The sequence below is a fragment of the Leishmania donovani genome, chromosome 4 (genome assembly GCF_000227135.1).
Source record: "Leishmania donovani BPK282A1 complete genome, chromosome 4".
NCBI classification, from domain to species: domain Eukaryota; phylum Euglenozoa; class Kinetoplastea; order Trypanosomatida; family Trypanosomatidae; genus Leishmania; species Leishmania donovani.
The window spans coordinates 199,515-225,615 of NC_018231.1; the positions used below are offsets into that span (position 1 = coordinate 199,515).

General features: G+C 62.4%; 5 protein-coding genes across 5 annotated transcripts; all 5 read right to left on the reverse strand.

The window, feature by feature from the left end:
* Positions 1 to 3,021: 3,021 nt before the first annotated feature.
* Positions 3,022 to 7,764, reverse strand: LDBPK_040500 (hypothetical protein; the record flags this gene model as incomplete). Its single annotated transcript, XM_003858064.1, has 1 exon — positions 3,022 to 7,764. One exon carries the CDS (start codon positions 7,762 to 7,764, stop codon positions 3,022 to 3,024), a length of 4,743 nt encoding a protein of 1,580 aa, XP_003858112.1.
* Positions 7,765 to 9,201: 1,437 nt separating this feature from the next.
* On the reverse strand, positions 9,202 to 12,405 carry LDBPK_040510 (huntingtin interacting protein (HIP), putative; the record flags this gene model as incomplete). Its single annotated transcript, XM_003858065.1, has 1 exon — positions 9,202 to 12,405. One exon carries the CDS (start codon positions 12,403 to 12,405, stop codon positions 9,202 to 9,204), a length of 3,204 nt encoding a protein of 1,067 aa, XP_003858113.1.
* Positions 12,406 to 14,206: 1,801 nt separating this feature from the next.
* On the reverse strand, positions 14,207 to 15,250 carry LDBPK_040520 (hypothetical protein, conserved; the record flags this gene model as incomplete). Its single annotated transcript, XM_003858066.1, has 1 exon — positions 14,207 to 15,250. One exon carries the CDS (start codon positions 15,248 to 15,250, stop codon positions 14,207 to 14,209), a length of 1,044 nt encoding a protein of 347 aa, XP_003858114.1.
* Positions 15,251 to 17,903: 2,653 nt separating this feature from the next.
* On the reverse strand, positions 17,904 to 19,682 carry LDBPK_040530 (hypothetical protein, conserved; the record flags this gene model as incomplete). The annotated part of the gene is made up of 1 exon (XM_003858067.1): positions 17,904 to 19,682. One exon carries the CDS (start codon positions 19,680 to 19,682, stop codon positions 17,904 to 17,906), a length of 1,779 nt encoding a protein of 592 aa, XP_003858115.1.
* A 936-nt stretch (positions 19,683 to 20,618) lies between these two features.
* Positions 20,619 to 25,271, reverse strand: LDBPK_040540 (hypothetical protein, conserved; the record flags this gene model as incomplete). The annotated part of the gene is made up of 1 exon (XM_003858068.1): positions 20,619 to 25,271. One exon carries the CDS (start codon positions 25,269 to 25,271, stop codon positions 20,619 to 20,621), a length of 4,653 nt encoding a protein of 1,550 aa, XP_003858116.1.
* Between the last annotated feature and the right edge of the window lie 830 nt (positions 25,272 to 26,101).

Sequence of the window (26,101 nt, forward strand, 5' to 3'; positions counted from 1 at the left end):
ACGCACACCCACGCGCACACCCACATCCACACACGCCCACACCCACACACACACACACACACAGGGGGAAGGGGGAGGGAGAAGGGGAAAATGACCAGAGATGAAGGCTTGATGAAGAGATCCAAGGAAGGAGAAGTGGAAGGCCTTCAATGCGGATTAGTCTTCATCCGATGCCTCAGCAAGACCACTAGACACAGGCACACCTGCACCACAATACTAAGAGAATGTGCACCGCCGCGAACAAAAAAAAAAAACGAAAACAGAACCAGAAAAATGAGAAAATGAACCAAGTAACACCAGCAAACACGTCCGTCGCGTCGTTGCAGGCACCCCCTGAATGGAACGAGACACCTGCGCATGCACAGACGGACAAGCACAGCTGATGGACCCCAGCCGAGGGCGACAGAGATACACAGCAAGTTCGAGCGAGAGGGGAGGAGGAGGAGGAGGAGGAGGAGGGGGGAATCAGGCGCAACCTGCTTGCCTTTGGCCTCGTCTTTTCCTTTCACGGTCTTGATCTGTTTGAAGCGCCCTTTATAATCTGTCTGACTTCTCTCGTCCTTCCCTCTTTCGCTGCTTCAACGTCGTTATAAGTGTACTCCGTCTTGCAAAGCCGGCGATCCTCCGCCGACTTCCCCGGCCGTCCCGCCCCGTCACCCGGCGCTCTCCTGCGTGTGCGTGAGTAGGTGTGTACGTGCGCCTTGGGGGTGCGGCTGCGCCGCTTGTCTGCTTGCGCTTTCTGGCGGTGCTTGGATGTAGAGGGAGGCAGACAGAAGAGGCACGCGTGTGCGTGCGCGTGTGTGTGTGTCTGCCTGCCTGCCTGCCTGCCTGCCTGCTTTGCTCTGTATTGTGTGCTCGTGGTGGAGTGTGTCTGCTTCGCCCTTCTCCGTGCTTGCGCAACGCAACAACCGCAACAACAGACACACACGCGACACACACACCGAAAAAAAAATAAAGAATAAAAAAACGAACAAATACGAAATAAAAATCCGTTTTTTTTTTTTGTTATTTTTTTTTTATGTGTTCGTGGTGTGGCTGTGGTTGTGCCAGTGCGTGCGTGTGCCAGTGTGTCTGCTGGTTGAAAGGCCGCTGGGGTGGGCGCTTCCAGATAGACAACGGTGTATGCACCGATACAACGGGTATATATATATATGTATAGATGTATGGATGTGTGTAGGTGAGTGCGTGTGTATTACGTGCCCCGTGTAGCGTACCGTAAACGTGTCGGAGCGGCGCTGCCGTCACGAACGAGCACAGAAGAGGAGGGAAAACACAAGAACAAAATACAACTCTCTTTTCTGTTACACACGCACCGTCCCAACACACCCCTTCCACACACACACACACACGCACAGAGGGAGGGAGACTAGTGGACAGCCTGCACGCGTGGGTGATGGAGAGACAAAGGCGGCGATGGCGGTGCTGCCGTTATGCGTGTGCCCAAAAAGGAGCCGAGGACAAGTGGCAAGGGATGGTGATGGTGGCCGTGGTGATGATAAGAGACGGACCTTCGGGTGTATGCGGGATGTGAGGGGATGCGTATTCGCCTCGTTGTTTTGTGGGTGCGTTAACAATAAATGATGCACAAGCTGGAAGAGAGGGCGAGGGCGATGATGGGCGATCGCGGAAGGATGAGGCGAAAGAAAAGTCAGCCTCGCCAACAGAAACGTGAGAGCTGCGAGGAGACGCGCTGCCATCGCGTCTACAAGTCACCGCGGCGGTGGCGGCGCTCATGCATGTCGCTGAATGCGTGAGGGCGTCACACGACTTTGCCCAGCAAGTGCGTTTGTGTGTGTGTTTGTGTTGGCCCGCCACGCCCCTCCCTCGCACACTCGCACGGCGAAGCTCCGACTGGCAACATGGACAGTCCCACGGCTTCCGTACACTAACGTGTCTGCGCACAGCTGTTCAGTCTCCACAGCGCGACAGTCCGTTGCAGCGAGGAGTTGGGAGGCCTCACGGAAGCCGTTCCTCCAGGTATGAAAAGGATCTATACAGATACCTTGCGCGCGGCTTCGTGTGGGCGCTGTTAATGCGCGCTTTTCTGAGGCGCCGACGGGCACTGATACGCATTTATCAGTATATAGAGGAACATGTATGAGTCTCTGCCTGCCCTTCTCTTCTGCGCCCCAGCACCTTCGTTACACTGTTCCACGGCGCGACGCATCCACACGCGTGCGAGTCGTGGAGAGATACCATGAAAAGAGAAAGGGTACGGAGATGTGGCGGCAAGAGGTAGGGACAGGGAGACAGAGACAGAGATGCGAGAGAACAGCGAGCGGTTAACGGATTTGAATCTACGAAGACCCCCCCCCAAAAAAAAACACATCGCGAGCTTAAAGAGATAAGACACACACACACACGCACTCAGAGAGAGAAAAGGCGAAAAGGAGGAGAGTGAAAAAATGAGGAAGGAGGGCGTACACGCGAGCACTCGTAAATGGACGAAGGCACACGCACGCACACGCGTAGGCAAACGAATTATGACATCCGCAACAGAGAAAATGAGGGACAAAGGCTGAGAACGAGGGACAGGTTCCAACACATGATACACTCCCACACATGCGCACTCCCACTCGACCTGCCCTGCGAGCTTTCTGTTCCCGTGAAAGACCATAGCACGATGGGTATCCCGCCGCTCGCGACGGCGCTACCTCTAGCGGTGCCAACGCCATCCATTAAGAAGGGTGCTGCTTTCACGGCATTCTTCGCTAACATAGCGCACCATCGGGGTAGGCTTACGGACCGCCTTGCTTCTTATCAGCCGAAGAGGGCCCTCCCCCCTGTCGTGGTGGGTGGGCAACGAGGGGCAGGGCCGACGACGACTCCGATTCTTCGAGATGTGAAGTGGGTAGAGGAGCAGGAGGATACGTGGTGGATGGAGGCGTTGCCCCCTTGAGATCGCGGAGAGTGACACACCCCTCATCAACCCCTCATCGTTGTCTTTGCCGATCACCCCTCCGCCTTTCCTTGCTTGCCGCGCAAAGACAGCGCGCACGCAGACACTGGTGAGAGGCCGCCTCACAGCATCGCGTCGCGCACCTTGCGCGCCGTCTCGACCCGCGACTTGGCAAGCGCGAGCAGCCGTAGCACACGGCGCGACTTAATATGAAGCCGTATCTCATGCGCGAAAATGCACAGGGAGATCACAAAGCCGATGGGGAGGGCGACATTCGTGTACAGGTAGGCCACCTGAAAGCGGCGCTGACCTAGTAGCGTGAAGAGCAGCGCGACTTGACTCGCCATCGACCACGTTGTCGACTGCCGCGGTGAGGAGACGCTGCCGTCGCCACTCACGCAGAAGGGTGGGATGACCCAGAGCGCGTTCCGCAGGCTTCGCTGCCACTTGGTGCAGCCGTAAACCACAAAGGATGGCGGTACCGGCATCGCGGCGCGCCCTGTGTCGGTGGCGTACATGGTCGCCGTCGCTGCCTCACGGGCGATGCTGCGCCACGACCACGTAAAATACATGAGCGACAGCAGAGCTTGGGAGAAGAGAAACAACATGATCAAGTACGTCCAGGCGACCAGGCGCTCCAGGCTGCCACGCTCGCAGGACCACCACGTCCGCAGCCGCCGCTCCACTGACGCCGTCGGCGCGGCGACGCGCGTGCGCTGCCGCGATCGCCGTTCTACTCGCCGCTGTTGCGCAAGACCGCACGAACGCCTCAGCCGCATGATAAAGTCGGGGATGTGAAGCTCGCGAGCGGCGTGCTCTACCCATGCGCGCGAGGCGGCAAACACGTGCGCCACAGCGCATCCGCGCTGCGGTCGCTGGCCGAAGCTCCACAGCGACTGGGAAGGCGCGAAACTGGATGATGCGCCACGACTGTTGAGGTTGCTTCTGCCAAGAAGGAAGGAGCGCACCATCCCCGTGGGAAAAAACCTCGAAGATGACCGGTGTGGCAACAACGGCGGCAGCAACGGCTTGCACGGGCTACCGCTGACGTCCGCCGCTGCGGCAGAGGTGGTGGCCCGCAGGGACGCCGTCTTAAAGTTGTCGAGCGCAGTGGCTGCGGCGAGGCTTCCTACATCACCGGATATGTCAGGCACCGGCGTGCTCGGCTCTGGTGCTTCCCGCTTCACGCGCAGGATGTCGTCTGCAGGCTCAAGCGTATCATCGATCGTTACAAAGACTCCTTCTCCCTCCTTGTCCTTGCTAAGCCCCTTCAGAACACCGCTCTGCTGCCGCACAGCAGACCCCCTAGCGCTGACCTCGCTATCGTACACCGTCTCGTCACCGCCGTCACAGAAGCCTCTTTTCTTGGGCGTGCGCGGCACCACGGGAGGTACTGCGTCAGACTCGTCGACCGCGAAGGCACCCACCATCGAGCCTCGACTGGTTAATATAGGCAACAAGGCCGTCGCGTCTGGCCGCATAATAACGGACTCTGGCAGGTCGACGAACAGCGCCACGTCCGGGTTCGGGTATGGAACGCAGGCAAAACACCACGACATCCAGCGAAGTCTACACAGCGCCGCCGCTGCCGCCCTTTGACGGGCGGCCTCCTCCTGATCCTCGTCATTTTTGCTGCATCCGCGTGCGTTACTCTCTTGCAGCTGCCGCAGCGCGCGCCAGCGCAGCGTGTGGCCGCCAATCAAGAGCACCACGTACGCGGCGATGCCCAAGAGGCAGACCGGGACCAGCCAGAACCACAAGGCGGCGTTGGTGCTAAGCGCGAAGCTGTACCGTGCGAAGTAGTAGTCCACCGAGAGACGCCACACGGCGAGGCCCGTGCAGACGAGAAAACCGAGCCCGATACCGAAGTACGTCATCGTAGGCACGAATCCATCACGCCCGAAGGTGGGGGATGAGGGCGCGAGAGCGGCCGTAACGGCTCCACCGGACGAGAGGAGGAGCGAGTCGGTGCGCATCGCACTCTCCGCGACCGCCGCTGCAGCCGGCGTCACCACGGACGGCTGTATGGAGACCGTCCCATTCGTGCTCTTCGCCAGGGTGCCGTCGCGGTCTGCGAGTCCAGCCAGCGCCAGTGACGCGTGCCCTGCTGAGTTCAGCACAGAGAATGGAGAGGCATGTAAATCCATGGACGTCGGCGGCGACGCTGGAAGCCCTCTTTGACAGCCAGCACCACTGCCGCTGAGCAGCTCCCGTGATGGCTGTTGCAACCGAGGCACATCCCACAGAGCTGTGCGAGGATGATAGCCGTGGAGCAGGCTCCCTCCAGCTCGGCTCTCCTCCGCCTTGAAAGGGGTAGGCAACGTCGCGATGGCACCGCCACCACCACCATCACCAGGGGTAAGAAGACTGTCAATCCCGTGCGCATCGCTAAAGCCACACTGCATCACTTCTGCTGCCGGTGTGGCAAGCCCCATAAACGTATAGGGTGATAGAGAAGGCGTTGCTACGCTCGATGCACTGCTGCGACCGCTGAGCGTCGAGCCGCTGACTATGCCGTCGCTAACACTCCTGCCACCGAAGCAGCGCATGATGCCGCCACGCTCCGAAGGGCAGGAGCTGACGGTTACGGGATCTCGCACAGGTGTCGCACTCCCTGAGGTCGCCGCACGCGCTGCCATCGCCACCGCACTCCGAACCCCACCGAATGACCTCAGCGGGAGATGCAGCAGCGGCACAGAGGAGTGAGAGAAGATGCGATGCGCATGGCCGCTGCTCCTCACGCTGTTGCTGCTGCCAGGGACGCCGCAGTTGTTCAGTCCGCTGCCGATACCGCCAGCGCTGGGGCTGCGCAGCGGCCGCAGACGCAGCCCTCTCGCTGATGACAGGAGTCGCATGCCCGCCATCTGAATCGACGTCGACGGTGACTCCGCATTGTCGACGAACTTCTTTGGGGTGGCGGTGGTGGTGGGAAGGTGGGCCGTGCACCTCTCCGCAGCGATCCGAGCCGCTGCCACGGATGCCTGACCGACGCCGGCGCTGCTGGGCCTCGCGGCAAGTGATGTGCTGCTACGATGGAGGCCGCCGTAGAGGCTGTGGTGCCTTCGAGATCGCTGCACAGTGCTGAGCTGAAGGTAGCGCACGAGACTCCAAAGCATAACGCCAGCAACGAGCAGCTCCAGCGCGAACAAGACCACCTCGGGGTGGTTGCACGCCACGGCGTACAGGTGCACTCGTGGCGGGGCCGCTGCCTCCGCCGCGGCGCTCGTCGCCGGCTGCGGAATCAGGGCCGGAACCGCATGCCACAAGAAAATGTGCGGGAGAAACGCGGCCGCGAAAAACCGCGCGAGGGTGCGCCACAGTGTGTCGTACCCGCGCTCCAGGTAGCCCACCACGTCCATGACCACCCCGGTTCTTTCGGTCACCGCTACGGGCGAGAATGGCGTTGGGCTGCCGGATCTGGTGGCGCTCGATGGTGCGCGAGGGAAGGGCGGCGGCGGCGCTCCGTAGACGCGGAGAGAGCCGATGGAGCTTGCAGGGGTGCTGCGCGTTCTCTCTGTCGATGTCTCCGACACCGCGAGTGGCACAACCAGTGAAGACGCGACTGAGGTGATCAGCCGAGGTGGCGTGCTGTCAATGTCACTGCTGTCGTCCCGTTTTCCAACGCCGGCAGAGGCTCGCGAAGTAGCCGCTGCCGGCGTTGTCATTCGTGAGAGCAGCGAGCTCGGCTGCATCTTCGAGGAGCCCGAGGGTGAGCCCGGCACGGCAGCGGTCGTAGGGTGTGTGGCAGCAGCAGTGGCGAAAGACTCGGATGTGCGAAGGGGGCACGACGGTGACTGCTGCTGAGGCGCGCGTTCAAAGGCCGCCGCCCCACCGGCTTCGCGGCTCAGGGTGCCATCGATGCTGTTCGTTCGCCTGCCGTAGTCGGCGGAGTGTGCGGTGAGCGCGGCAGAGGAAGAGGCGACGCCCTTGACAGTCGTGCTTGTTGTGCACGTTGTGGCCGCTTCTGCCGCTGCCGCTGCTTCTGCTACGGGGGCGGCAGCGGGGTACGAGAAGGGGCCCACTGGGACATTGGTCGGCTTCATCGCCCCTGCGGCTGGCGAGAGTCGCTCTTGGCAAATCGGAGGTGTTTTCGGCGTGCTTCCGGACAGGGAGATTTGGCTTTCCTGCTGACGAAGCAGAGGTGCGGTGGTGGTGGCTGCTGATCCGCCTTGGTCGGCCGAGTCCACATGCAGGGAGGGTGCGGGCGGAGGGTTGGCGAGGTCGAAGGTGGCCATCGCGTCGGCACCCTTGTACGGGTAGCTTACGCGGCTCTCAAGATACGCTTCTTCCAGGGTAGCTGCTGCGGTTGGTAGTGGCAGGATGCGACCCTCTTCCGTCGGCATGGCCGTAGAGCGGATAAGCGGTTTCGAGGAGCAGCTCAGGGATGCCGATGCAGCCGCTGAAGAGGACGACTCGAGCGACACGGGCGCGGTGGAGGGGCTGACGGCTAAAAACTTTAGGGGCTGGGCTGCCGCGGCAGGTGCGACGGCGGCGGCAGGAAAGGCCGCGCCGCTGTGCATTGCCTGGGTGCTCTCGTTGTCGCACACGACCACCGTCTCAACCGCTTCACTAGAAGCAGTCAGGAACAGCTCAAGCGATGGCGGAACGGCAGCCACCGCCGCCAACCGCGGCAGTCCCGACGCACTCGCCGCTGCGGAGCTTGCATTCGCCGTGCTAACGTTCCTCCCACCAAGGCTGGACAGCTCTTTGGTACCACCAGCGCCAGCATCGTTACCCTTGCCGTGCTGATGACGCAGGTCTGCCAACGGCAGGAGCTTCCTGCCGCCTTGGAAGGGGCATTGGCACTCACGCGATGAAGGCGAGGATATCAGCTGCGGTTCGCGGTGCAACAGGGGTGACGGCATGGCTGAGCAGAACCCATGCGATGAGTGAAGTTGTGTTGGTGCTGGACGCGCAAGAGCAGCAGGGAATGAAAGGAAACAGCGACGAATTGGTCTGCAGGATTCCTACTGTTTGGTTGTTGAACGTTTTAGGTCGTATTCGTGCGCACGCCTGCATGTGTTCCTCCGTATTAGGCGCGGCTTGCAGGGTGTGCGCAGGAAATGCCCACGCCTGGTATGTGTCTAGTTTTCTTTCTCCATGTAGAGAGCGAGAGAGAGAGGGGTGAGGGAGGGAGGGAGGGAGGAGGGAGGGACGTTACACGAAGGCCATTGAAGCGAGTCCGCATATTCGGCTCCGTCGAAATCCGACTTCTAGGGGGGGGCGGTACGTATGTGAATGCGCGGTTGCGCCGCGTACACCGAGCCGTTGGACTCACGGTGACACGGAGGTTCGATACGTACGTGGTATCTACCTATCCAGTTATTTTGCTTGGTGCGCGCGAGAGTGCGGCACCCACTCTCCATCCTGCGGGCTATCCTGTCACACGTGATGGAGATGTCGACCGGGATAGGATGGGGGTGGCACTGGCTCCAACACACCACGCATGCACAGAGAGGGCTACCCCGGGTATGCATTCGAGTGGAGGGCACGAAGGAGGAAGTACACACCCACATACGCACGCACAGCTCTTCCTCGGCTTCTCTCTCGACGCCGACCACCGTCTGCAGTTCATGCAATACATATATAGAGTTCTTTAGAATTCTCGACGTGCAGCTTCCCTTCCGTAGGTGTCGGTGCTGCCCGTCGGCGTTGACCGCGCCGCCTCTTGCCCTCCTTGAGTGCGTGCGTGCAAATAATACGCGGAGGAGAAGCGGGCGGACGGCCCACTGATGGGCACAAAGTAAGCATGCAGACAGCCCTGCTCACAAGCGAGGCCAACCTGTCGAGAGGCCCCTGTTGGGATGTTCCACAGGTGCCAGCGCCACCGAACACGGAACGAAGCGGCGCTGCCGGTGGAGAAGGAGGCATGGCGAGAGGGTGGGTGGAACGAGGGGAGGGGGGAGGGGGGAGGAGGAAGGGCACAGACGCGGGCAGGCCGAAAAGCAGAAGCAGCACACACACACACACACACACACGATACGCATGCGTGCCAGCCACAACCCAGATTCCTTCCCTCCCTCCAACAGTAAAAGCACGACTTTCTCATGCTGGCCGTGCTTTCTTCCACGCCTCCCGCTTTCCTCTGCGTCTTTCGTTTTTGGAGGGTTCCCCTCGTCCGTCCTCCCCCCTTCTCGCGCGCGTGAGCTGCACACGCGCTCACCGACGCGCTTCAACATACGGTGAATACATCCGTGTGCCTGTGGACGCTGTGCGGGACTCGCGCCCCTCCCCATCTTCTGTTTTCTTGTCTGTCCCCCATCCCTTCCCGCCGTTGTCACGATCGCCCCATTTCGGCGCTCTCAATAATCACCGTCGCCGGCGCCGCCGACCGACTGTAGGTAGAAGCGGTACATCTGCCTCGCCTTCTCCACCGCCGCATCCCACTCCTGCTGCGTCTCCGCATCCGCGCCGCCACCGTGCGCCATGACTTCTATGGCGTCACGACGGCCAACATCCGTGCGGCCGCTGCGGACCATCTCTTGGAAGATGTGCATTGCCAGTGCTGAACCGTCGTTACGACCGCCGTTGCCAGCGTAGTATTCTGCCTCGTCGTGCTCTTCTCCGCCCTCCTCGGCTTGTGACGCTGACTGCCGCTCCTGCTGCGCCGCCTCACGTCCCTGGGGAAGCCCCCCGACATTGGCGGATGCTGCCGCCGCGGCGAGTGCTTCATGGTGCGGCGCCCTCAGCATCTGCTGAGCTCGGGTGGACTCGCCCTCCCCCAACTCAGCGGGCCTTGCAATTGTACCCGCCGTGGTGGTGGTGCCTGCTGCTGCTGCACCGGATTTGCAGACAGCGCCGCTTGCGTGCGTGCAGGACTGATGCTGACGATCGCTGTTATCACAGCAGGCGTCGCCGCCGGTCAACTGCCATCGTTGATGGTCCTTGACGACTTGCTGCAGGTAGGGGTTGATCTGCGGAACCCGGTACACTTTCTGCGTGAGTGAGGACCAGCCGAAGAACTCGCGGAGGTTGGCCCATATGCCGTTGTCGAACAAGCTGTAGACCCTGCTGCCCAGCGTGAAGCAGTACAGGCTGCTCTCGTCCTCGCTGTGTTCGACGTCGTAGAAGGTCAAGTTACGGGCTATAGCGTGTAGCTGGGTGCAGAGGGCATACACGACCATCAGAATCATCAAGGGCAGGATCACCTGGGAGTACGTATAGACGAGGCGGCGCCAGGCCGTCGCGAGCAGCGCCGTTTCGAATTTCTCCATAATGACACGATCCACTTCCATCGCGGCTGCCACGCGGGTCGTGCTGTGCCCCGGCGCGCGACCCGCCGCCGCCGATGTGCGAGCCAAGCCCACGACACTGTTCATGAGACGCCTGTACTCGCATGCGTAGTAGTAGAAACAGCACAGCATGGACAGCAGCGCGACCTGCAGCCACAAGAACGCGCGATGGTTGCCGCCGCCGATGGCGGTGTTCAGGTAGCCACAAAAGTGGTCGTAGCGGAGGACGACCCGCCGAAGCTGCGGACAGTACTGCGCGCGCAGCGGTTTCTTGACCATGGTGCGCAGATCAATACTGTACAGCAGTTCTCTCTCGTACTCGCCCTGGACGTTTCGCATACTAGCGTAGATGCCTTTGCGCTGCCCTTCGGTGCTCGTCACAAGTCCCGGAGAGGAGAGAACCACGTAGGCCGCTAGCACCCCCGTCGCCGTGACGGCCGGGACAAGCCACCAGCTGAACGCTGTGTGATCCTCCAAGTTAAAGCTGTAGTACTGGTAATAGTAATACGTGGTGCAGAGCGGCAGGCACAGCCCTTGCGCGAGGACAAACCCAACACACCAGCCCAAGTCCGTAAGGGGGCGGCTTTGAGCGCGGCGTCTGTCGAGGCGCTGCACCCCGACGTAGGCGCCGTATATGAGCGGCAGCAGACACAACAGCACGAAAAAGTTGCGAATGACGCAACAGCAGATGTAAAAGAAGACGTGCGGCAGCGTTGCCGTTGCGACGAGCAGCACCACGTCCATGGGAGCGTAGAGCTTCCACAGGTACAGCGCTGGCTCCTCGCGCACCACTTTCTCACGTGATTGCGTGGTGTTGGCGTGACTGTAGGCCGTCAGCAGCGCGCGCACCTTGCCCGGGCTATTGTCGCGCTGCAGCTCACGATGCCGGCGCCGGGCAGCGGCGGCGCTGGCGGACGTGGGCCGCAGCATCACCATAAGCTCATCTTTCCAGTACTGCTTCCACGACTGGGCAAGCGACGATGGCGACCGGGCAAGCTGCAGCGGTGTGACACCGCTGTGGTTGGCCGCGTGCACGTCGGCACCCTTGCTGAGTAGCGCTCGCACGAGGGCCACGTCGACGGCGCTCACCGCGCAGTGCAGTGGCGTGTCGCCGCTGTGCAAAGTGCCCATGTGGACGACTTCGACCGCGGCAGCACCTAAACTGCCGACGCCGGCACAGGGGGGGTGCGCGAGGTTTCCGGCTGCCGCCGTTGTCGTGGCGTTCATGGTCGGCGGCGCCGCATTCGCAGAAGATTGCGCGAGGCTCCATGCGCTGTGCCTGCCGTCCGACGCATCAGCAGCGAAGAACATCGCCGCGGTCCCGGGTGCGCAGGGGCGGTTTTGGATGCAGTCCCGCCGAGGGTTCCTCGGGTCAACAGGCAACACGTGACCAGGCAGCACCGGCGCTGGCGATGCTGCGGCAGCCGCCACATCGACGTCATCGCTCATGTTCACGTCCAGGCCGATCTGCTCAATGAGGTAGAGCGCCGCGTAGGCGTTGCCGAGGGAGCGGCACGCCGTGTGCAGAAGCCGCTCCCGCACCGCCGCCGCGTAGAAGGCCTCCTCGCCCATCCACAGCCGCAGCACCTCCATCACGTGAGGGTAGGCGACGGCGTAGCTCAGCACCGTACGCCCTTGCGCATCCTGCACGCTCAGGTCGGCGCCCTTCGCCAGCAGCAGCTTTACCACCCGCATGTTCTGCCGAGAGGCTGCCATCATTAGCGGCGTCTGCCCTTGGCCACCGCGCATGGCCGCGTTCACATCGGCCCCGTTGTCGATGAGGAACGAAATAATGAGCTGGTTCTTGCACGGCGGGTTCAAGATGCTACTGGTGCTAACGCTGCTCTCGTCACCGTCATCGGCAAGCTCATCCTTCTCGCGAGTCGCAGCGTGAAATCCACGCATGTTGCCACCTCCGGCACCTTCACCGCTGGCCATCTGGCCGCTGCCGCCGCCACCCTGAGAGTCGCTATGGTTCAGCACCTCCAGCGTACCTGCCGCGGCAACGTGTAGCGCCGACGCACCATCTTCGTCCCGGGTTGCGTTGACCGACACGCCACTCATCAGGAACGTTGTCAGAATCGCGAAGTCCGCATCACTCAGGACGCACTCGAAGAAGGTGCGCCGGTCAACGCGTGTGTTGAGGAGGTCGATCGACTTGTCGCGGTAGTGCGCCGACCCAGGGTCCGGCGTATTACCAGCATCGGGCTGCAAGTAATACAAGAGCGGCAGCGGCCCACCGTTCTTCTCGATGGCCTCGCGGAACACCCGCATGGTGACAGGAGAGCACACAGTCGAAGGACAGAGCAGATGGGCAAGTGGTAGTGGATGATGGATAGCTCGTGCGTGCGTGCGTGTGTGTTGGGGGGGGGGCAGGTGAGGGAGGAGGGAGAGAGATTTACCGCTGAAGAAGAAGTGCCGGCACAAAACGGCAGCCAAGCAAACAACGTACACACACACACACTCAGAGAGAGAGAGAGAGCGATGCTCCACCGCGAATGCATGCGATAATGCGCCCGATGCACCTTCCACGAAAAAGCGGAGAAGCCCTCGCTCTGCCTCCCCACCCTCGCAGCGCAAGCGGCACACAAGCAAGAGGTGCTCAAAAGAAAACGCCCGCCAACCTGTGCTGGGCACTGATGCCGATGCTGCCAGCACAGGACGTGACAGGGGAGGGAGGAGGAGGCCACAACAACGCACGTGCACGCGGGTGCCTGTATATATATATATACATACAGAGCGACAGACACAGGCGACAGGGAGGGGCGAAGATGCGTTCGTCGAAACCCCACTTAACCAGAAAAAAGTTTGTGCGACAGGGAAGGGAAGGGAAGGGTCGCGGCGGCGGTGGTGGTGGTGGGGCAGAGTGGCGCCCGCGTGTGCGCACGTGTGGGAGAGACGGCGCGGCGGAATGCTTTCGCTGATACGAAGCGATATACAGCAACGATACAGAAAAAAACAAAACGCAAAATAGGATGTGCGAGCAGCTCGCGCTGGCGTGTGCGGGGGATCGACGTCTGCCTCTTGGAGGCAGGAGCCAGCGCGCTCGCAGGCTCGCAGGGGTGAAGGGGAGAGGCGAAGGGGCGGCAGGAAGGCGAAGATGGTGATGGCGGGGGGGGTGCACGACGGCATGGATGCGTTGGGGCCGGACTAGGGCACGTTAGACATGCGTGCATATGTTGGCTTGGGCAACAACCCGCTGCCACCTCATCAGGAATCCTGCGTTGCGTTCGCTTCTCCGCCGCGCAACACAATCCAAGCAGCTGCAGACACACGTGTGTGACGGCCGTGTGCCGACTCGGTCGGCTGAGCGCGCGGCCCCCCTGCCCCTCACACTCTGCCCTCCCACCCCTCCGCCTCGCAGGTCGCCTCGGGGCCACCCACCGGTGGACAGCGGGGGCCCGAGGGAGACACACACGACCCGCGCGGGCGCCCTGCCCAGCACATGGGTGGCACAGACGCGCGCACTGTCGCGGCACCATCCAGGACCTGACCCTGCTGTGGCCAGGGGCGTTGCGGCGTTGGCGGGGATGAAGGGGGGTGGGCTCTGCTTGGCCCGCCTTCCCCCCCACACACACACAGATTGGGGGGGGGGGGTACACCGGACCCTGGAATACCACGTACTGAGAGGTGTGTGTGCCTCGACGGCTTCCAGGCCTAATACACGCACGAACCTCAACAACAACACGCGTACGCAATGAGGTTGAGTGTCTCGACAGCGATAGATGACGGCAGGCGCCGTTCCTTACGAAGGTTATGGACAACGAAGCACGGCAGGGGGGGAGGATGTGTTCTGTGCGCGTGTGCGTGTGCTGACGTGGGTTGGAGGGGGAGGGGGCTAGGGTAAAGCTGTGCGCGCCCACACACCCACAGGGGACAGAGAGAAAGTGTGGGTGCGAACGGCGCTCCAGGGGGCGGGATGTTTGCTCTGTTAAACGATAAGAGCGGTAACGGTGCTGACACACTCGCCCCCCTCTTCGTCTCGCTGCGCTTTCCATGAGATCGAGCCACTTCGGCTTGCACCTCAGCCTACCAGCACTCACGGCTCACGCGCTGCCCAGAAGAAGAGGGCATACTACCCCTCACGTGACCGCTTTCGATCCGCCAGCATGTTTGCTTCACCGAGCACTGCCTGCGCAACCCGTTCCACAGCGGCAGCAGCACCCGTCGCGAGAACGGCGCTGCTGCTACTCGTATCGGTGTTGCTACGCGCACTAACATCCGCCGCCGTCGCTGCTACAGGTGCGAAGAGGCGACGTACCGCCTCCTGTTCCTGTCGTGCCAGCTCCTCGAACGGCACTGCGTCGTACGCGCGCAGGCCGTCCAAGAGCCGGCGCAGCTTCGCCAAGCCCCGCTGCAGCTCTTCCCGAGACCCCGCGAGTCGCGTGAGCGCCTGCTCTATGTTTGCCTGCAGGGCATCTTCAGTCAAGGCCAGACTCAGCTCTTCTGGTGTCTGGAGAAGACCCACGCCGCCTTGATAGCTTCGCTGCTGGTTATCGGTCGGCGAAGACGCAAGCGGCGAGGCGGCGAACAGGTCAACGGCAGCGCCTCGTGTTGTACTGCTCAGCGCTCCATCACAAGTGGACGCCGTCGCCTCCGTGCGGGGCGCCTGCGGCTGCTCCTGCAGTGGCGCGTTCACCCCCGTGCCGGGTTCTGCTTGTCGCACCTTGCACAGCTGCAGCGCCTTGCGGTAGCAGCCCACCTGCTTCGCCGCCTCTGCACTCGCGAGAAAGTGAGTCCAGACGTGCTCGTGCAGGAGGTGACAGCCGCCAACTGGGAGCAGAGGCGCGTCGATAAGGGCCCGCTGCAGCACCGCCGTCACCGCCAGCGCAGACGCCGGGCTTGACGTCGCGGCTGTGCCAGAGGTGCTTGCCTGCGCGATCACCGCGCGCTGTGCTGCATCTAGCGCGCTGGGTATCGACAGTGCATCCTCCGTTGCAGCCGGTTGCGATGGTGGAGGGCGCAGAGAGCGGGGCGTCTCACCAATCAGGAACGGGTTGCGCGAGACACGCTCTAGCACAAACGACGCGAAGGACGGTTCTGGTGCGCTGGCCGTTGGTGCGATGCTTTTCATGACTCCCGCGGCGGATGACAGCGAGGACATGAGCGGCAACGGCATATCGGCTTGCTTTAGCTTTTTCGCGGCGTTCGGCGGCGCGGCTGTGGAGGAGGAGAGCGAGAATACGTGCTGTGCGCGCGTGCGCGTTTCCGTGGGATTCGGCGTGGATGTTGGACAAGGCAGAGAAGAGGCGGAGGAGGCTGTTGAGGGCACGCGGGGTGCGCGCAAGGAGGCGAGACGCCGGCGCTGCCGTGATCGCCGCCCGACATGAGGGCAGGGAGGGAATAGGGAGGGGCAGGGGATGGAGAGGAAGGCCCCGTGACAGAAGTGCCGTGGAGGGGCACATACGCACTTCCTGCACACAAGCGCGTCGGAGTGCGCACACACACGCGGAGAGAGAAGGGGGTTGTAGGTGTGGCGAAAGGAGAGAGCGCCCCCTGAAGAAGCAGAAGAAGAAGGCCTGCGCCGGCAACCGCGGTGGTGCAGCCGGCGGAGACCAGCGAGGGAGGCAACGAAAAGAATGCAGTGCCCTCGGCGTGGGTGGCGGGGCGGAGGGCGAAGAGGACCGAGACGACCTGCGAGCGAGACGAGAATGGAAGCTCGCACGAGTGGTGAGGCGAGGGAAGAGAGAAACAACGCAAGCGACAAGATATCACCGTGCGCGCACCGCGTGACGTTGATGTCGATATGCGGGCGCTGCTCGCCGTCTCCCCTGCCCTTGCTCTACTCTAGCATCGTGCGGCTCTCGATGCGCTGAACAGCTGCGGCGGAGCTGGCAGGCAGGGGCTGAGGCTGGAAGAGGGCATCGGGCAGGAGGAAGACGTAGCGCAACAGGAAGGTGACGCTAAGAAGGACGATTTCCCAGCATGCACACTCCTCAACAGGGCTCACCGGTTGCCTCGCCACCCTTGTCGCTTGCGAAGGTTGGGCCGCGGCGTTGGCGCTGGTCTGATCTGCTGTTAGTCGCAGTGATACCGCCTGCCGCGAGTCCAGCGTTTCGGCCCGCTTCGCATCTGCCTGTCGTCCCCGGCTGCGAAGTGAAGATGCGCCGCGCCTGCTCTGCCCGCCGCGTCCACACACGTCCAGCGTTCAGGGGCGCCTGATGCCTCTCCCCTCCCCCCACCGCCACCGCCACTGCTGGCGCCTTTGTGGGCCCCCGTTGCCACGGCCGCCGCCGTCTCCACGCCCCCCCCCCCCCGGCGCACGACTTGTAAAGCATCAACGCGACAAACACTCACACTGCCGGTAGTCCCACAGAGCGTCGGAGAAGGCGCCATCCTCGTCGTCTTCCCCTTACAGCAGCGTTGCGTGCGACGATGGCCGGCAGGCTATCTAGTACCGCTGCTGCCGCCGGTTCCGCCCTCCCCCCTCTCCCCCTCCCCTTGTCGCATCGCTCTGCTTCGTTTGTCGCTGCGGCTGTGGCCGCCTTGGCGGTGGCGGAGACGATGATGGCGGTGATGCACCAGTAGCAGCATCACTGCCTGTCGCCTAGTCTCGGCGTTCGGTGAGACGGGGAGCAGGCGATGTTGCAGGGGAGCGCCCGTCAGAGGGAAGGGCAGGGCGTGGATGCGGTGGGGGAGAGGCAGGCCGCATCTTCCGTGCGGGACGTGCGCGAGTGTGCGTGGGTCTGCGGAGACGTGATTGAGGAGAGCCCCACATATCAAAACAAGTGAGGGGGCGAGCGAGCGCGAGGTAAAGAGACGTGAGGCGAGGGTGGGTGGAAGATGGGAGAGATGCACAGAGAGACGCCCATCAAGCAGGCTCGTGCGCAACGTTTCTGCTTCTGTCTCGATAGCCGGCACGCACCAGCTGGCCGCGCGCGTGTTTTCCACCGCGAAAGATGATGATGGTGGATGACGGCGCTTGAATCGCTTCTGGAGGGTGGCGCGCGATGCGGCTGCACAAGATTGCCCAGAGAGAGAGAGACTTGAGTAGACACACACCCACACACACAAACCCCCAAAGCAGGCGAAGAGAAATCGAGAAGACGGGGAGAGGATGGCCGAAGGCGATGATGGTGAGGAGTGAGGAAGAAGGACGGGGCAGCCCATATCGAGTCATATACATCTCCCTCCCGCCAAACGCCTCGCCCATCACCGGCGACGACGTTCAACGACGCTGCACGCCGCCGCGCCACCACCACATGCCAAGCGCAAACAACAACCGTGAAGTGTTTCTTTGCCCCCCCCCCCTCCATCCACACCCACAGACGCACGCACACGCGAACACACACACACACACACACACAACACACAACGCGCACACGTGTGTATGCACGCTGGTGAAGTCTCCCCCCTCCCTCCTCCAATAAGAGGGCAATATGCAGCGAAAAAGGGAAAAGCAGAGCACCTGCAAACCACCGAGAGAAGCAGTACAGTCAACCACACGCATGCACACGCACGGCGGACATCACAACAGTCCTTCTGCCTTCCACAAACGCCGCTGTGAGGCGGCGTGTCCATCGCTTGGAGGCGACTCCTATTAGGCGATCCTCTCTGCCTCTTCGCATACAGGCACAGCCGGGCGGTGATGTGGGCGGGTAAAACTGCTGCACATACACAATTCGCGGCCGTCGAGGTCAGCGGGCCGTGCCATTCACAAGTGTGTGTGTGTGTGTGTGCGCGGGAAGGGGAGAGGGAGGGGGGAGGGAGGGAGGGAGGGAGGGAGGGGCAAATCCTCGCTTATTCTGTGATGGGTGGGCGTCCAAGTGCCGCTACATCACCACGCATTCTTCATCACCGCGGCTGCCACGCCCGTTCTGTCGGTGCAGCCGTGAGGCCGGCGCAGCCTTCGCGGTTGGGCTTGCTTCTGGCCGTTGCTGACCAATAACAGGCGACGCCGCGACGCCGCCTACGGTGCCGCCGCCGCTGTTCACGAAGCGCTGCTGTTGCCGTTGCTGCCATTGAGAGGGCGCTCTTAATGGTGACATGGGAGGCTGCGCCAGAGAGGAATAGCTGGAGGCTCCGTAATGCTGGGCGTGCAGCTGTGTGTACGGGTGCAGCGATGCCTGCGCTGTATCGCTGAAGAAGCACTCGCTCACCTGCAGCGAGGCGGACTCGCTAGAGCCCGAGAAGCTGGACGCCCCGCCGCCTCCGATGCTCGCGCAAGCCCTCCTAGAAAGGTGCACCGGAGAAGAAGAGCCTGGCGCAGCCACGGGTTGTGGTCGACCGGATCCTGAGTGCGAGCTGCTGGAAACCGTGATGGAGATCGCTGGCGGCGGCGTCGAGAGGTCCCCTTCATAACCCGTCTTTATAGACTTCAGAGTCTGCAAGAACTGCCGAAGGCTAACGTACCCGGTATGCTGCTCATCGCACAGCCGGAAGTGCCGCATCGCCTGCTCAGGCGTCTGCGCGTACCCGTGCCGCAAGCATAGGTAGCGGAAGCCGCTTGCGTCGATGACGCCGTTGTACTCGGGGTCGGCGGTTCGAAATTGCAAGAGGGCGTCGGTGTACTCGTACCGGCTAAGACCGAACAGCGCCGATGGGTCTGGCGGATGCGTGCTGAGCCAACGCAGAAAGTCGTCCTGGGAGACGTACCCCTTGCACGCGTGATCCATGCTGGCGAAGATAACGCCAACGTCGTCCTCGCGCTGCACAAAGTTCATGCAGAAACACAAGTCTCGCAGCTGCCCAGCGCTCAGACGGCCGGCGCCGCCGTCGAACATCATGAAGACTCCGACGAGTTGGTCGTACTCGATCTGCGAGAGCCCGTAGCGCCGCCACAGCTCTTGGGCGTGGGACGGCGAGGCGCTGGTCGACATGCAAGTATGCGACGCGCTGTCATTCGTGGGACCCGTATGTGGCGTCTGCAGCGGAGACGTGGCCATACACGAGCTGTTCACCGATACCGCCTCAGCAGGAACACAGTTGTGCGAGGGATCGACGCTGTCTCTCAATGGTGACATGTCGCTCGCTCGCAGCGTCGCCGACGACGGGTCGTCGCCGATGGGGATGTAGCCATCCTCAATCTCGCGCTGCGCCCGGCGCGGACCGTTGCGGACGGCGGGCGACGAGGCCGGCGGCGACGGGGACGCCTGTGCGCCGCCTTCTCGAGTCGGCATTCCCTCAGCCGGCGTCGATGCTGTCGAAAAGGCCACGTCTGACAGCCCGGTGGAGTGATGGTTCGACTTCACGGCGCCGTCCACCCCCGTGCACGTGTGCTGCTGCTCTGAAGACTCTCGCGTCCCTCGCCAGTGGCAGTACCGACACTCCACCTCGATCATCAGCACTGAGTTCAGCAGCATACGGTTGGGCTTCTTCTCGCTCTGCAAGATAGTTTGGCACAGCGGGCACTGAAAGTTCTGCATGATCATCGGCTGCGCCGCGTGCTGCGCGCGGGCGGCGCCGATGCACCGCTTGCAGAAAATGTCGCCGCACGGCACCAATTCCACCGGATCTGCCCAGGAGTCGTGGCAGAGCGGGCACAGAAACAGAGGGTCGATATTCTGCCCTGGCACCATCGTAAACTGCCGCAGCGGCAGCGGGACATCCATGATGAAGGCGAGAGAGGGTTGGTGGGTGCGTCCGTGTGCTCGTGCGTGCGTGTGTCTGTGTGCCTAATATCGATGCCCGTCCACGGATCACCGCTGCCGGGGATGAACAGCAGAGAAACGCGATGCTAGCAGTGAATCCGCTGAGCAGCACGGCAAGAGCGATGTATGTGTCTATACGGAGCCCGTGAGGACGCGCAGAAGAGGCGCGTGGGGTGACGGTGGCAGGCAGACCTTGGGAGAGTGGACACGGTCAGGACACGCACACAGAGACATACCGGAATGCACTGCAGCAGAAGACCAACGAGCTAACGAGCCACCACCAAGTAAGAGCAGCAACGAGAGAGAGGGAGAGGGGTGTCAGAGGAGAGAGTGTGCAGCTGTGAGCGTGTGCGTGTCCGGCACATGAGAGAAGGCTTTTAAATGGGCGATGGTTGCGAAACACCTGACTCGGCTGGCGGTGGTGGTGGTCTTCGTCGTCGTCTGGCGAGTCGTAGCGGTTCCACTGCCACAGAGAGAAAGCAATGAGTGCTGCAGCTGCGCCACGAGAGAAGGCGGGATAGATAGACTCGCCCGGTCTCACGAGATGTGCCGCCTCCTCGCCCTCGCATAGGTGCGCGTCGTTCTCATGAGCGCGTCCCCTCTTCCCATCTTCTTTGCCCGCGCAAGAGGTGCGTGTGTGTGTACGTGTGTGCGTTCTGGCCCCCCCCCCCACGCAGGAACTTCAGGCGTCGCTGCTGTCTTTGAGATCACATCGATTGGGGAGTGGGGGGGGGGCCGACACACATATACATAAGATACACACACACAAACGTTTACAGTGGCACAGTTCATTCCTCCGCCGGGGTGCACGCACGCACGCGTGCGGCTGGCCTGGTGCGTCGTCAGACACACATATACATAAGACACACACACACACTCTCTCTCCCACGCGCCGAGTTACGGCCGCAGCATTGAGTAGGCAACGTCCATGACATCTGCCTCGATGTGCGGGTACGTGGCGTGGTGGGCGAGCACGCGCTTGCACACGTCGATCGCCTTCACCGGCTCGCCGCCGCGTAGGTAGTTGAACCCCAGCTTGTATCCGACAGCCGGGTCGGACTCCTGCACCAGTTCCCAGGCTTTCTGATAGCACCGCGAAGCGTCCTTGTGCTTCTGGTTCCGCTCGTAGATCATGCCGAGCGCGTTCCAGGCGGAACCGCAGCCCTGGTTGGCCGCCAGCACCTGCTGCAGCACGAACCGAGCATTCTCGAGCTGGCCCTCCTGCGTGTCCATGTACGCCTGCAAGAGCATCGCACGTTCGATTGTGTCGTCCTCGGAGCACGTGAGGATCGCGATCGGAGGAGAGACAGTAATCGGGGCTGGCGGCTCCGCGGCGTCGCCCTTGCTCTTGTCCGCCTGCTTCGTCACCGGCATCTTTGCCATGACCTTCTTGCTCTCCAGCAACCTCGCCAGCACGTTCCGCGCGGCCGTCTCCTGCCCAGAAACGAAGAGGCTGATGGCCAGCCCGAGAAACGCCTCCGGGTGCACCACCTTGCACTGCAGCGCGAAGGCGAGTGTGGCCGTGCTGCTGCCGCTGCTGCGCTGCGCCAGCTCCGCGGCGGCCTCGTGCATGCTGGCCAGCAGCTGGAGGTCCTCGTCGTCGTCCGAGTCGCTGTCACCGACACGCCGCGGCTTCTTCCCTGCTTTGGTGGCGTCTTTGTCGCTGCCACTTCTGCCTTTCTTCTCGGCAGTCGTCGCGCCGCACGCCGCTCTAGCGCCGGACACGCCGCCGGCTTCAGCAGCTACAATGCACTCCAGAAATAGATGCAGCGCCGTCTCGAGCTCCTCCGGGCGTCGTGTCGCCATCGTGCAGTATGCCTGAAGAATGCGTCTTTCCTCGCTGTGCACCGGCAGCAGCAACAGCAGCTGCTCTGCGTAGCGTATGTTTTCGTGCAGCTCCGTACCACCGGTCGAGGCTGCCGCTGCGGGGCCTTTGCTCTGGGGCGCTGACTTCTGGTGCTGCTGCTCAGTGAGCGGTAAGCCTGCCGCTGCCGGGTTCGCGCCTCGCACCCAGAGATCCTGCGTGGTCGGTACGAGGTAAATTCGGATCATGCGCACCAACGCCCGCGTGCACCACGCGTTGTCGGTTGGCAGACGCGCCAAGTTGAAGTGTCGCAGCGCCTCGGCGTTGTTGTTGCAGAGGTGCTCGTAGAGGCCGCGTGCGTAGCTCAAGCCCGGATCGGCGCGCTGGCCCGCCGGTACGGCTGCCGCCGCCCTACCCAGCGCGTCCTTGGCCTCCGTCAGCTGTCCGGCGTGGTAGAGGAGGATGAGGTAGTAGACCAGAGCCTCGTAATGCTGGGGGGTCTTCCTTAGAAGGTCATCGAACATGTCTCGAGCGTCCTCGGTGCGACCCTGCTGTGTGTACAGGTTCGCCAGCAGTATCACTGCATCTGCATTGCTCGAGCTGCCGTCTGCCATGCGCAGCACTGTCGTGCAGTGTCGCTCGCACCCGTCCATGTCACCGGTGCGGTAGCAGAGCTGCGCCGACTCGAGCTGTGCGCACTCGTTCGACTCATCGTACGTGATGGCCTCGCGCAGGTACTCCCGCGCGTTCGTCAGCCGTGCCGCAATAGCGGACTGGAGCGCCAGCGCCGCGGCAGCCTCCACCTTCTTGTCCGTCATGATGACCGAGGAGGGCGGCGGCGCAGGGGTGCTGTAGATGCACCGCGCGCCTAGCTCGGTGCAAATCCCCGACATGACGACGCGCTGCTCGGCGTTCACTTCGGCCGTTTCGGCACGCAGCTGCTGCTCGATGAGGCGCCGTTGCAGCGATCGGGCTGTGAGAAGGGCCCTGAGGGCCGCATCGCCGTGATCGCCGTCGCTGCCAGTGTGGGCGGTGCCTTGCTCGCTCAACGGAACCGTCCACGGCTGGTCGCGCAGCACCTTGTACAGGAGGAGGTAAAGGTTGATCCGCTCAATCGCCGTCCCTACCGTTTCCGCAGACCCCGCCGCTGCTGCGGACGCCACACCTGCACCGGCGCCGTTTGTGGAAGGAAGCTCGTACACGGGGGACATCACGATAGTCTCGCGCGCCGCGTCTATGCGGCCCAGCCGCCACTGCAGCGTGGCGAGGTCGGCCCGCACGATGGAGAGGTGCGGGTCGGACATGAGCGCGTCCTGGTAGTACCGGATTGCTTTGGCGTAGTCGTGCGCCGCGACGAGAGCGCGGCCAACGCGCACAGACAGCTCGCTGCTGGATGGAGAGAGCGCCCTGGCCTTCTCGTACGCCGCGATCGCCTGCTCTGGCTCCTGAATTACTGTGTAGGCTTCGCCAAGCGCAACGTAGCTCTGCGCGGACGGAACCGCCTCGGCCATCTCCTGGAAGCACTGGATGTACATGCCCAAGTTGTGCTTCTGTGTGAGGAAGAGCTTGCCCAGCTGCGAGTGGGCGGCCGTGTAGAACTCGCTCTTGCTCGGCACCTGCCGCAGCAGCTCGATGCCTTTATCGACATCTGTGCGCGCGGCCAGCATCGCCTGCGCAATGACTACGCGCCCTATCTGCGCTGAGTCTCGGAACTGGAGAGCTGCCTCCGCCAGTGTCGCGCGCGCCGCTTCCACGTCGCGCACGCGCAGCTGCGCCTGCGCCAGCTGTAGGTACAGAGTTACTGTCTCCGGCACGCTGAGCGGATTCGTTGGCTTTCCCGCGGAGGAAGCGGCGGCCGCGCTCTTCACGGTGCTGTAGGCGCGCTGCAACGACGCGAGAGCCTCCGCGTACTTGCCCGTGGTGCCTTGCACTGTGCCGAGTAGCAGGTTGTAAAGGGGCTGCTCCTGTAGGGAGAAGTCGAGAGTCAGCGCACGCTCCAAGGCCTGGCTGGCGAGCTTGACATCCCCCATGTACTGGCATATATGGCTCGACAGCAGGAAGGCGTCCGGCAGCGGCTGCTCCTGCATGAGAAGCGTGTTCTTGAGCAGGTTCTGAGCCTTGCGCACGTCACCTCTGACGAACCACACCTTGGCCAGCATCAGCTGCGCCTCCATGCAGGCTGGCAGGTGCTGCACGACGAACTCGAGATGGCGCCCACACTTCTCGCTGACCACGTCCGTGTGCTTGAACATCGGGTCCGGTGGTTCGTTGCGGCAGTGCATGAGGTAGGCATGGGCGATGGCGAGCGCAACGGGGGCGTTGAGGTGCACATACACCTCCATTCCAGATCCCGCGCGCTCCTTGACGTCTTGCTTGATCGCCTCGGCTGCCTGATCCAGATACCGTAACACCGCTGTCTCCTCTTCCATGCCGCGCCGGCGCCACCGCAGCTGCGCGTTCAGCATGCTGAGCTCCGCGTTGCGCTGCGCAGCCGGCTGCAGCTGATTACAAAATTGTAGCTGCGCCGCCGCCTCCTCCACGTCGCCCTGGTGCAAGAGGCACGTCACGGTCCCTAGGAGCGGGCCCAGGCTGTCCGTCAGCGTTGCGGCCTTGCGGAAAGTCGCCACGGCGGTCTTGTAGTCATGCCGGTACAGCTGCTGGTACCCCAACCCGCAGAGCACATCGCCGTTGCGGCTATCCAGCGCACACGCCATCTCCGAAAACTGCGTGGTGATGTTTAACAGATCCAGCCGATCACCAGCCAGGCGAGAGAAGACGAGTGCGAATTGGTGCAGCAGTGCCACGTTGCGCGGCTCCTTGGCCCGGACGGCGTCGAGCAGGCGGCGTAACCGCACCTGTGCGGCGTCTTGGCGGGTGTCCTTTCCAATTGCGTAGAGCGCCTCGAGTGCGAGGGCCTCGACATTGCCCTTGTCGTGGGCGAGGATGCGGTGAGTCACCTCTATCGCCTGCTCCCAGTCATCGGCCTGCATGAGCAGGCGCGCCTTGCCCACCAGTGGGGGGATGCTGCAGTTCGGATAAAGGACGACAAGGCGGTCCAGCAGGCTCTGCGCCTTCATCAACTGCGTCTTATGCTCGAGGAAGGCCACGTAGCCAAGCGCGGCGTTCATGTCGGTCCACTTGGTGGTGCCGCTCCCACCGCCGCCGGCCTCATTGCTAGACTGAAAAAACGAGTACTGCGCCTCCTCCATCTCCAGCATTCTGGAGAACAGCGCGCCAGCCTTCTCCAGCAGCGCACCGCGGCCCGACAGCAGATCTACCCAGCCGCGGATGGTGCCGTAGTTCGTGTACTCGTCCCGGTATGCCATCGCCGCCTCGTTGTCCGTGAACTTGAGCAGGATGTCTCTGGCTGCGTTGATGTCCCCAGCGGCCCAGCACAACGCCGCCGCCTGCACCCAGCCACCCATGTTGTCAGCCACTTCGAAGCCGTCGAGCTTCGCCTCCGTCTGCGCCACGCCTTCCTGATCGCGGTTATTCCTGTAAATGAGTTGCATGCCCATGAGCGCCGGCACGGCGGTGGCGCGGCGCGACTCGACAGTCTTGTACTCGCGAATGGCATCGTTCGCCATGCCTTGCCGATCCAGCGTCAGCGCCCGCCATACACGGAACATGTGATCATCCGTGGACTGAATGACGGACATGCACACCTCCTCCGCATGGTGCCAGTACTTCTCTCGCACATAAAAGAGAAGCAGGGCGTAGTTCGTGCGAAGGATTGTGGCGGTCATGGCTGCGGCGTCGGCAACAATGAGCGATAGTTTTTTTTTTTAGAAGTAGAGCCCGATCAGCGGGAGTGACGCTGCACGGCTTCTAAGGGTCGCTGTCTACCTCTACGCTCTCTGTGCGTGCGTGCGGGGAGCAGTGCGTCCTTACAGCTGGCGTCTCCTTCGTAATTTCTTCGTGTGCTGTACGTGATGATGGCTGCTGCGAGAGTCGTTGTGGGTGTATGTGTGGGTGTTCCGGGGTATAGAGCTCCGGTGCGACGGCGGGTCAGCCGTCAGGCAGAAAGGGGGAAGAAAATGCATGGACCAAGAAGGGTGCGTGGACAATGAAGAGAGAAGAGGGGTCCGCTCAGCCCATTCAATTGCATTCCTCAGGCGAAAGCCGCAGATCCGTAAGTGCCGGCGCGCATGCGTGCATGTAAGACGGGCTCGACGCTATTCACCACAACACCGTGCGTGCGTCTCCAATAGACAACGGCACGCTCACAGATACTCTCATCCGCATACCCTCCTCGTGCTCTCCTCGCTCGCACCCACACGCCCACATACGCACGCCGCATCTCCGTCGCTGCTATCACAGACTGCACAACGGATGCAGAGCTCTGCACAGTCTGCTTACACAGGCACGTGCGCGTGTGCGGTAGGGGCGCACCAGCCACACACACATACGCAGATACACAGACACAGACACAGACACAGACACACACACACACAGACGCACGCCCCGCTTGCACGGGGTCGTTCCTCGCCGATCACACACTCTCTGATGCGTTTTGTTCGACCAACGCACACGCACGCGTGCGGACAACCGCGGGGATCGGCTATGTGGGGCGAAA